Source organism: Benincasa hispida, chromosome 5, assembly GCF_027475165.1.
Source record: "Benincasa hispida cultivar pf3 chromosome 5, pf3_genome.v1.1, whole genome shotgun sequence".
Taxonomy (NCBI): domain Eukaryota; kingdom Viridiplantae; phylum Streptophyta; class Magnoliopsida; order Cucurbitales; family Cucurbitaceae; genus Benincasa; species Benincasa hispida.
Window position 1 is genome coordinate 47,471,664 of NC_143482.1, and position 12,024 is coordinate 47,483,687.

General features: G+C 32.7%; 1 protein-coding gene across 2 annotated transcripts; it reads right to left on the reverse strand.

Moving 5' to 3' along the window:
• Positions 1-935: 935 nt before the first annotated feature.
• On the reverse strand, positions 936-5,754 carry LOC120078799 (cytochrome c biogenesis protein family). 2 transcript variants are annotated; one of them, XR_016529878.1, is made up of 8 exons: positions 4,683-5,175; positions 3,782-4,001; positions 3,579-3,690; positions 2,910-3,182; positions 2,443-2,708; positions 2,063-2,173; positions 1,846-1,929; positions 936-1,419 (listed from the first exon to the last, which is right to left on the reverse strand). XR_016529878.1 is itself a non-coding variant. In XM_039033121.2 (8 exons), exons 1-8 carry the CDS (start codon positions 5,128-5,130, stop codon positions 1,267-1,269), a joined length of 1,713 nt encoding a protein of 570 aa, XP_038889049.1. In that variant the 5' UTR covers positions 5,131-5,754; the 3' UTR covers positions 936-1,266. The 2 variants fall into 2 exon arrangements, 1 of the variants encoding a protein (XP_038889049.1); XM_039033121.2 differs by having other exon boundaries at positions 2,063-2,219; positions 4,683-5,754.
• Positions 5,755-12,024: the final 6,270 nt, after the last annotated feature.

Sequence of the window (12,024 nt, forward strand, 5' to 3'; positions counted from 1 at the left end):
TGCAGAAAGAAATGGTTTTCCAACGAATTATACTCTTTTTAAAAATAAAATTTCTTACTTATTCAAATGCCTTTTCTATAAAAGAGGCTTAACAGGTTTTAACATTCGAACGTATTTGAGAGAAACTTCATTCATATGAATGATTATAATGTCCATTCAATGTCGAAAGTTGATCTATTGAGGTTGGTTTAGATTTACTTTAGATTGTAATAAAAGAAAGTCTTATCATTTAATAGTGAACATTATAAAAGGGAAATTTGTACGGGTGGTCCTTATTTAAGGGTCGTTTTAAAGATATTAGAATATTTTTTTTTTTTCACAATTAAAATATGAGGATAGTTTAATTAGTTATCCAAACCAGTTTCAGGATATGGAGGAGGTTCAAATTTTCACTTTAAAAAAAAAAAAGAAAAAAGAAAGAACCTCATCACTATATAGTTGAAAATTGTTTGGTTGAGCTCACATTAATACTTCACTACCATTCAAGAAACGAAGGTCGTTTTGATCTAAAGAGTCATACCATCTACTTTACTTTTTTTAAAGGTTAATTTACAAATTTAATTCTTAAACTACATGTATATTTGATTCATGAACATAAAAAAAGTGCCTTTATATTTTGTGTCCAATAAATATTTATTTTTCAATTTTTTATCTTAGATTTCATTGCTCTATTCAACCCCTTTTAAAATTGATAGAGATACACGACACAAAATTGGAATATTACTGTCTCATTAAACATAAAATTTAAATTTATATTCAATTAATTTTTAGAAATTTTAAATGAGTTAAAAGACCTAATAGACTGTGTTAAAGACCTAACAGACACAAAACTAAAAGTTGAGAGATCAATTGGACATTTTAACCTTCAAATTTTTTTTTAAGTTCAACTATTAAAATAGACCAAAACATAAAAGTTCAAAGTACTAACCTTGTAATTTATTCTTTTCTAAAATAAGAACAATGCTTTCATTTTTTTTTTACCTGAAAAAAGAATAAATCAAGTATCCTGTGTTATGATATATACAACAATGATTTATTTAAGGCTTGGAACATGGTTGTCCTGGTGATGAAAGAATTACAAATTGGTAAAACCATCCTCTATTTATAAATATTTACACATAAAAAAGAAGAAAACCAACAATGATCTTCTGAGGCCAAAATTTTGAAGTTATGGGGGGCTCTCCATTCTGTGCTTGGTTGTTAAGTTGGACACTGATTGATTGTTGCCCTTGAGTGCTGGCTTGTTCCATTCTTGTGTCTTAGGAACTAGGCATCATTGTTATTCAACTCATAGTGAGATGGTTCAATGATTTCTGGAACTCGATCAAGTAAACGATCCATCTCCTCTGGAAATTCGACCTTTGCACGGTTCGTTTTCCCTCCGATGATCACTATCGTTCCATCTTGTATGGCCCATATCTTTCAGTAGAGAAAATAATAAAGAGAAATGAGTTCCCATGTCTTATGTCTATTATTATCATTCATAGAATTAACTTGTGCTATAAATCTTTGTCTCCAATGTTCTCAAAGTCAATAGTAGTAAAAGTAGTGATAGTTCAAATCGTCACAACTCGAACTTTTATACTTTTTTGAAGAATGAGACAAATTAAAACTATCTAATCATTACATGAGGCATAGTGACTTTAAGCCTTAGTGAGTCTTCTAGAGGCGTAAGCCTCTCATGGTTCAAAGAAGATGCAAGCATTAATGCTAAAAGTTAGATCCTTGCCTCAACGTGACTCGGATTGGAGGCATAAGCTTCAATTACCTTTTACAACATTGATATTCAATAAACCATTTCAGCATGAGTTATCATCATGACAGTTTGAAGAAAAGCTCATTTACCTGAGAATGAGATAGATAACTGACACATGTTGTGAGCATTAGAGCACCAAATCCAGCATAAACAATGGGTACTCCTGGGTCAGTCTGGAGAAAAAGGAAAAACAGAAGGCTTGAATTACTCAGAAATATGGAAATATCATTGACATATGGAACATTTCCCAGTTTTCCAGATTCGAGACATTGGATTAAAAACTACTGAACATTTCCGAGTTGTTACCTTCAATTCCAGTCCAGTGCTGCCAATAGCATCAACTATTTCGATTTTTATACCGTTGATGTCAATAGGAAGCTTGGAGCTCGGACGTCGCACCCCAACAAACTTTCCTTCCTGATCATACAAGACAATGGATTGAAGATCACGAGCAAGCATTGATCTGAAAGTACATCATGGAGAGAAGAAACGAGTGCTAGTGAATATGAAATATGAAAATACCATGCACAGATAACAAGGATAGCCACAAAAAACTTCATGCCAAGTTGTACAAAGGTACCAAAACTCAGAACTGGTACATTTGTTTCCAGTATTTTCGCTTGGCATGTGGTATAAGAAAGTAGAAACATCACAAGTCCAGAAGAGTACAAAAAGAAATGACATACATTCCCTTCACATCTGGTGAATCAACATCGCCAACTGGTAAGAAAGTCCCATAAAGCTTCTTGTCTCCATTGATCTTTAGAGGTGCCACAGCCAAGTTAAAAGGTCCTTCATCATTCTTAAGTATTTGTAGAGCTGAAAATCCCCAATCGGTTTGGTAAATTGTAAAGCCTCCATACCGTAAAGGATTATTCACGCTAATTGTCTTCCTCATCACCTCTTTCCCATTAAGATCAAATAAAGAAAGATCACTATGGAACTGTTTCACCTGCAAAATTAGATGTTGAAAACTCTGAACATTAATAGAGGTGACTAACTGTGAATGTGCGCTCGCTCAATGTTAAAGCTTTCATTAACAAACAGATAAATTAAGTCTTCATTTAATCCTCCTCCAGTTCTTTTTCTTCAGAAATGTAACTATATATATATCACTTTTCTTATTATTATTGATTTCTTCATCCAGACTTACCTCTCCACTGTCGTAGTAGTCCATGTAGAACTTGTTGACGTGAACTTCAGTATTGAAAGCTTCAGTTGGCTTGGAGAGAAATCCGCTCGGGTTCAGAACATCTCCAACTACGAAATTCAGTCCCTGTGGAACTGTAACTGAACCTCTGAAGCTCCCAGTTGCACTGAGGGTTGCACCAGCCATTATCAAAAGCATGGCCAAATGTACACCAATTGGTGCAAATCGTCCAGCTAATCCCTTAAAGGCATATAAAGTTGGTCCTTTAATAAACACCTGCAGAATTGATGAGTTATATCATTTAGAGAACTTCAATCTCAGTTTCTAGCACTATTTAGTGTATTACACTTTCAGCTACACACATAGGGAGCTACCAACAGGAAGACAAGAAACTTGCTATAAGAAGTGGCATCTTGAGACCCCATTTAGCTTCTATAGCATCAGGTATTTCTCATTTAATAACACTCAAATTATCATGAGGAGGATCTGAGTTTTATTCTTAGTGAGTTGTTTTCCATGATTTCAAGTAAAGAAAAACACCACAGTTCTTGACTGAGGCATTTCCTAGGGAGGAGTTTTGAAGAACTCCCTATCTCTGTTGTTTAAGCAAATGCCTCTTGCACTTGACTTGAACAATTCTATAAGAAACAAGAAAAAATATTGAGTTATAACCTCATATCCTGCTCCCATTAGAATAACCCCCAAATCTTGGACTGATGCTCTGGGTAAAATGTCAGAACATTCCAGCTTGCGAATAGTTTCACCAGATTGCAAAAAGTTCCATCTGCACACAAAAGTTGAATGGTCATATCAAAAAAGCTAGGAGTATGAATGTGTGTTTTAGAGACAGAGAAAGAAAGAAAGTGTTTTGCAACCTTCTAGCAACCTTGACAAGAGGAATCTGGGTTGTGTAAGTGCATGCCATGAGTGAGATCCCAAGGAGAGCTAACATCCCTAGAAAAATGGTAGATGAGTACATGTGATCAAACCCAAGTGTAAGAATCCATCTCCAAGTGAAGAATCCCCACAAAGGATTGTCCTCAGGGTACTTCTGAAAATAGAAATCAGGGGCTTCGCCTTGATCAATGACAGTACCTGGAAAAGAATGCCAAACATGATAAGTTCAGACTGATTTCGTTAATAAGTATCATTTGTACATGTCCAACAGGTGAAGCCTGATATACCCAATAGCGTTCAAACGGTGACTGTCTATCATTATAAAATGGGTTAAAAGAACACTTTCGTTCTAAAATTATGGCGAGAATTTAGTCTCTATGATTTAATTTCTACACATGTTGATCAATACATTGATTAGAGATTAAATGTATTAATAAACTACAAAGATTAAGTTGTTACAGGGTAGGATAAAATGGTTACAAATTCGAAAGTAAAGAGACTAAATTACTACATGTTATAGTTCAAGAACTAAATTGTTATATATTCGAAACTACAAGACTAAACTGTCAAAAACCAAAAAGTTTTTAGATTAAACCCTCAGGGGACTGAAAGTAATTTTTAACCGGGAATGTTATTGTCTTGTATTTTTCTATTCTTTTTTCCTCCTAAGAATCACATTTAATCCAGATGCTAGTCAGAATACATAGAAGCATAACAATAACATTTGGTCTAGCAAAGGGAAAGAGCTTTGAAAATGCCTGGATAAGAAAGAAAAAATATCTCAATTCTCATCTTATCCAAAATTTCTTCAAAGGCATCATCCATTCACCAATCGAATTCGAAAGCACTTAAAAGAAAACCAACAAAAATGGGTGATACCAAGAGCCATCAGGGCAGCGATGGTGAACATTTCACCAATAGCCAAAGGCAAATTAGACAAAGCCCCCAAAATCCTTTTGGGCAATCTCTTCACCAGCTTCGCCAACCCACTCCCATTTCCAGCCTTGACTTCGGCTTCAGCATTTCCAGTGTTATCACTCTCCTCCTCCGCAAGCGGCGGCGCTGCTTCCGAGAGCACAATCTTGTTGCTGACATTCTTCTGCTTCTTGTCTTGCGATGCCTTAATCTTACAAGTGACACAGAAACTGCGAAGTTGGGCGGCCCGGGGAGTGATTTGGTGCCTGAAAACATAGTGCAGAAAAGGGGTTTTGAGAAGAAAGGGTTTGGATAAAGATGGTTTTGGATTGTTAAGAATCAAACCCTCCATTGTTGCAGAAATTATGAAGTGGGTTTCCATTTTGTTGCCGCGAGCGTTAATAACGACCATTGCTGTTGGTTTATCCTCGGGAAAATATCTTTTCTACTCCTTAGTCCTTTATCTATTTCAAATTGCTAAGACTTGCCTAATCACTTCACTTGATACATTAGTGGTAACTTAGGCTAGGTTTACCAATTTCTAATAAAAATGGGTGTAATTCTTATTAAATTTCATAATTAGATTGTTTTTTTTTCTATCACATTTACATAGAATTGAATTTTTGTCACTTTTACTAGTTTCCATTATTGTTACCATTACCATTTGTAGGGATGTTCAAATAATCAGACAATCCGAATAATCCATACTACCTAACCTAAAATGTAAGGATTGAGTTGGGTTAATTTAATTAATTTATGATTTTTTGTTATGATATTTTTCTTTGTTTAAAGTTTACAATAAATATCATAGTGGTGTTTAGCATTTGAATTTTTTGAGATTTTAGTTATTAGTCATGTGTTATATAAATTTACATATTTTAATTAAAAAGAAAAATAAGTTATAACCCAACAACCTAACCCAACCCAACCCGAATTTTGAAAGGTTGGGTTGGTGACTTTATTTGGGCCATTTGGTTTGCCAACCCATCCAACCCAAATCTTCGGGTTGATCCCAAAAACACCTTTAACCTAACCCAACCCAACTCATGTACATCCCCAACCATTTGAGAGGTAAAGTGCTAGCAAAAGTATTAAATGGTAATGGTAACAGTAATAATAAAAGTGCCAAAATTCATACTTTTTTCTTTGGAACAGTAACAATAAAGGTAACTATAACGGTAATGTTAACAATAAAAAACTTAATTTCCAGATGCATTTGGATTAAGCATCACCCTTCACTTGTTAATCAGTTTGCCTTTTTTTATTATAGATTTGGAAGTGACCCCAAATGGTCGAATTATAAAATATAGGAAAAATATCAATTTAAACCCCAAACTTTTGTAAATATATTGATTTGTACTCTTCATGATGTTTCGTTTGGAAAAATCTCATGTGAAACTTATAATTATATCAATTAAACTCCTAAACTTTCATAAATGAATCAATTTAATCAATTTAAAATATTCGCCAACTTTTCTTTTGAGAATCTTCCATTCATTTACTTTAATCGTCCATTTTATAAAATTTATATTTGAAGAAGTCTACATACATTTGAGACACAATGCACTGATGATTTTCAAAGGTAATCATAATAAAAGGTATAAATTGATTGGCTTGCAAGAAATTTGAAGTTTAACTTACTCAATCATAAGTTTACATGATATTTGTTTAATGAAATCTGAAGTAGGGTATAAATTGATACAATTATGAAAGTTCAAGGTTTAAGTTGATAAAATTATTAGTTTAAAGTTTTAATTGATACAAGCTCAAAGTTTATAGATATAAATTGATACTTGTCCTAAACAAAGTATCTATATTTGTTTTTCAAAAGTTACAATAGTATTATTTTTCACCTTTCATGTAAGATTAAAAACTACTTTGAAATAGAAATCTGTGAGGGAAGGGGGCTTTTGATCTATGGAGTTAAAGAGTTAGGAAACTCCACTCCTTATTTGTCATTATTTATTCAAGAAGTTCGGAATCTCACAACTAAAAAACATCATTATGTGTTCTATTAACTTTGAGGAAATTTCTAGTACTATATAGTATGAAAAATTTTCCATATTACCTTCATTTATTACTTGCCACATAAGGAGCTTTTAAGAATTATGTGAGGTCCACACAACAAATATTTAATAAAAATAATAAATCATTTTGACGTATCAAATAATCAATAGAGGTAGTATTTGTATTACTAAATACTTTTTCATTAACTTCTTACATTGTGACCCCTTCATTGCATAACTTTTCAAAGTTCATAATTCTACTTCTTGCCTCAAACACACGATAAAAATTTTATATGGAAACTTGTACTTGAAATGGTTAGTGGTGACATGTCAAAAGATTTCTAGTAGTAGTGACATATTAAAAGGTTTTTACTCGAATGATAGCTCTAAGATATTAAAAAAATAATAATATTTTTAGAATATTTATGGAGAGTCCACGGTAATTTTGAAACCTTTAAAACAATTGAAGGATTTTTGTTTAAAAGAAAAAAAGAAAAAGTTCAAAAGTAAATTTTATGATTAAGCCTAGTTGGGCATTACGAAGCTTGAGAAAAAAAAAAAGCACTATGATATTAGCACCAATCTATTTTCATCGATAAGATGTTTTTAATCTCACTACTCACTTGTTAACACCATTCATTGTTTAATAGATGTGATATTTTTAAATATTTAATAACCTTGCTTAAATTTGGAGTTTCATTTGAAATAAAAGGGAGGTTTTTTTAAAATGTAAAAAGGTAGTTGAAGATTTGTTAATTAAAAAAAAGTTATTTATTATATATTAAATACATATATCTAAATTTTATTATAAACCCTTGTGTTTCTTTTCTCTCAAATTATGATATGAATAATACATAATATCATTCCTTTCTTACCCTTATCTCTTATTATCCTTCATTCACTTTTTTATGAGAAATTGGTCAAAAGACGGATGTTTTTACTTTTTAGTTGTAGAACTTTGAGCTTAACCTTTTAGTACGTAGTGATTTGAGCTACACAACATTTCAATTAGATTGTTGTGTCTTGGAGGGAAAATAATCAAAGAATATCCGCTACAATGGTGTTTAATATAAAGAGATATGTACAATATAAATATCGCAAATGACTTGTGAGACATATACCTCCCAACCTAATTATTTAGGTGTTATAGTTTCTCAATATTAACTCTAATTTCTTCTATTATTTGTACTTTCGGTCCAACAATAGATTTTAGTAATTATTTTCATTAATTAAGTTTTGGCGGGTTATTCATTATTGTTGTTCAATTGTTCTAGTGGGCTCCAGTGTACACTCCTTAACGTATATATCTATTTTAAAAGAATTAAGGACTACATTTTTAAAGTTCGCTGATGAAATTTTAGATTTTTTTTTTGTTGCGATATCGTAGTTTTTTTTTTAAATTTATTATAAACAAATATTATAATTTTTAAGCTATTTAGAGAAATATCGTTGTTTTAAAAAGTATGTCAACAAAAAAGAGACGACTTTCTAAGAAAATCCTTGATTGGGTTGGCCGATTGTTAGATCAAAACCCACTATTTTTTGGAAAAATTATGGTATCTAGCAACTTTTAGACTACTCGTTGGAAAATGGCAAAATCTAGGTTTCTTCATGGCAAACATGCTGATGCATGTGGGCCTTGGCGGTTCTGCAATAGATATTTCAAATACGGTGTAAACTATATTTCACATGGTGAAATATAACTATATTTTATACAAATTTACTAACATGGTGTAATTATATTTTAAATGTTCATATTACTATATTTCCATTCTCATATTTAAATGTGCAACTTTTTAATTTTCTATATCTAAATATATGTTTCATCCATAAAACCTAGTAATGGTTTAATTTGTATACAAGGAGTGAAGAATAAATTGATTCCATTGCCTATTTTTTCTCTTTACAATAGTCTATTAAAACATTTTTTTTTTTTTTTTTTGTAACCGATCAATATATATAAATAGATCTGAGTTTTAAATCAAAATAGAGAGTTCATAATCTGAGAAAGGTTTGAAATCTATAGAGAAAAATACTCATCTTCTTGTGTAGTCTTCAAGAGTGAAAGGACAAGCCTTCATGGATGTAGGCCTTTGTTTGCCAAAGCACGTATATCGGTGTGTTTCTCTTCTTCTTCTTTTTTCTTTCGTTGAATGCATGTGCGTGAATCTTCAATTTTCTTGCAAAATCGCCATTGACAAAAGTTGGAAGTTTTGAGAGTGTTAGAGAGAAAACCAAAGTGTAGAGAGAGGAAGAGTTTTTCATTCTGACTTAACATTAGAAGAAATTCATTTGGAAAACTCAAAAGAAATCTCCTTCACGTGTTTTTTTCCTCAGTTGCCATGTGGTTGTTTTATCTCCACATACGAAACCTAACCCAAGCAAAATTGGTATCATAGCATAAAGACTATCAAGAAAGCAAAATCAGATCATTCACGGCATTAGCAAGGTTTGAAGTTGAAGAATTTGATGGAAATTATGATTTTGGCCTATGGAAGGTCAAAATCAAAGCCATTTTGGGACAGCCAAAGGCTCACAAGACTCTTTTAGATCTATTAACTCTACCAAACACAGAAAAGAGAAGATTAGGAGCTTGTAACTTATGGTACATTAGTCATAAATCTTAGTGACAACGGTTTGAAGCAAGTCGTAGATCAAGAGACAACCTACATGATTTAAACTAAATTAAAAGGTCTATTTGCCACTAAGGATCTTCCAAACAAGATGTACATAAGGAAAAAGTTCTTCACGTTCAATATGGTCTCAATTAAATCACTCACAGACAATCTAGATGAATTCAAGAAGATTGTTTTAGAATTCAAAGCCCCAGGGGAGAAATTGAGTGATGATAATGAAACCTATGTACTTTTTAACTCCCTACTAGATTCTTACAATGAAGTAAAGAATTCTTTGAAATATGGAAGAGATTCTATGACCACAGATGCCATCATCACAGCCTTGAGAACAAGGGAACTTGTGCTACAATCTATGAAAAATGGTCAGCCAAGTGGTGAAGGGTTGTTTATGAAAGGTAATTCTAAGCCTAACCACTCTAAAGGTGGAAAACAAAACATACTAATTAGAACTAGAGGTGTCCATTTACCCCATGGGACTAGAACCCTAGGGGAACTTGCCTCGAAAAAGGCAAGGAATCCCCAATTAGACGGGGAATGAGGGAGGGAGCGAGGAGAAGTTTCTCCTCTTGACTAAAAGGGGATGGGGAAGGGGATTACATTCCTTATCCCTGATTCCCTACCACGGCCCGATGGAAAATAAATATATGCATATATATTATTTTTGTGGATCATTTATAATGAAGAAGATGAGCTTTAATAGAATGATTCGAAGTTCTTGCAGAATGGAACCGTGCAGTATTAGACACGGGATAGATCTTCTAAAGAATAAGGATTTTTCAAATAAGCCAATTCATTTGGGATCCTGCAGATCTACTCTTTTTCCTATTCAAAGATCAGCCTTTTGTCTCTGTGTTTTCACATAGAGAATTTGCAAATGAAAGATGTCAAAGAGGCTATTTACTTCCCAAACAGATCTTCCTACATCTATATGTAAACTCTGATTTATCAAGAATATGCAAGAAAAACACTTTGGATTGTTGATTTATCGCTAGAGATGGCTTAGAACCAATAGTTCATTATCTAATGGATTTTTCCAGGAGATCGCCTCTTTCATTTCGAGGTGATGGAGGGATTGTATCATTCTAGCCTTTTTTTTTTCATGCTAGGATTTTTTAAATCCTCCCTTCCCGAAAGCAAAAGGAAGAATGTGAAATTCTTTTTCCTTTCTTCCATAAGGACTAGGAGATTTGAAAAAGGATCTTAGAGTGTCTAGGGTTGGGTTAAGAGGGTTTCTTAATGGCTTCTTTTTTCTTCTCATCAGAGTTTTTTCACAAAGACTTGCCATGGTAAGGAAGAAGGGTACCTTGATTTACTTTTGCTTTACTAATGACTAAATCTCTTTCATTGAAACCCATATTGTGACTAGCATTTGCTGTTGCCGAATAAGCTAATTTTAAAATTGGATAAAATACTTGATAAGGCATGAGTTCGAGTATCATCATTGTTTCTTCGTAGGAACGTCCACGAATTTGATCAATTACTCTTCGTGCTTTGTGAGAAGACATACATATATGTTGACCTAAAGCGTATACTTCCGTATATCAATTATTTTTTATCTTCTTTATCATAGGGTTTACCTCTTAGTAATGAAAGATATGTATCTATATTCACTTATATATATATATATATATATATATATATATATATATATATATATATATAAAATGTGAATTACTGTGAGTTTATATAAACTCAAACTCAAATTCATGAGTGGTATAATATTTAAATTGAAGGGTTAGACTTGTAATATTTAAATTTTCATTTGCAAAAATTATGAGATTGAATATTTAAATTATATCTTTGCATATAAAATATTATTGTTTTTATTAGAAAATTTTAGAGTGTTTAAATAAAAAATATATTGGAAATGACCAATTTAATATATAAAATTTTATGCAAGAAATTTGGTGGGATAGGGAATGAAATAGGGGGTGGGGATAGGACGAGGAAGCCTTCCCTGTCCCCGCCCTACCCCGTGGACATTTCTCATCAGAACAAACCTAAACAGAAGTTGAAATGCAAGTATTGCAAGAAGAAAGGCCATCCAATAAAAAATTATTTCATTCTTAAGAGGAAAAATCAAGAGAAAGAGAAAGAAGCTAAGGACAAACAACCTGAAGCTTTAATTGTAGAAGGATCCTATGAATATTCTGAAGCAATTGCCTCAACATAAGATAAGGCCAGTCATATTAATCCCCTTGGAAAAATGATTGGATCTTGGACTCCGGATGCACTATCATATGACTCCTACGCGACCTTGGTTCAACACCTACAAGGAGATTAATGGAGAAATGATAGACATGAGTAACAACCAAGCTTGCAAGATTGAAGTGATTGGATCAGTGTCATTGAAATTGAAAGATGAGACTGTAAAACTCCTAAGAAATGTTAGACATGTGCCACTTCTCAAGAGAAATTTGATATTTTTGGGAATACTAGATTCAGTTGGGTGTGAGTACAAAGGAAAAGGGGTACTTTTGAAGTCATTAAAGACTCTAAAGTGGTTCTTGTTGGAGAAAAGGTCAATGACCTATTTGTGGTTAGAGGAGTTGAAATGGAAACAGGGACCTATATAGTAACTACTAATGAGTCGACAGTGGCTGATATTTGGCACAAAAAACTATCTCACAACCGTGCAAAGGGGCTGAAAGTTCTATCTAAACA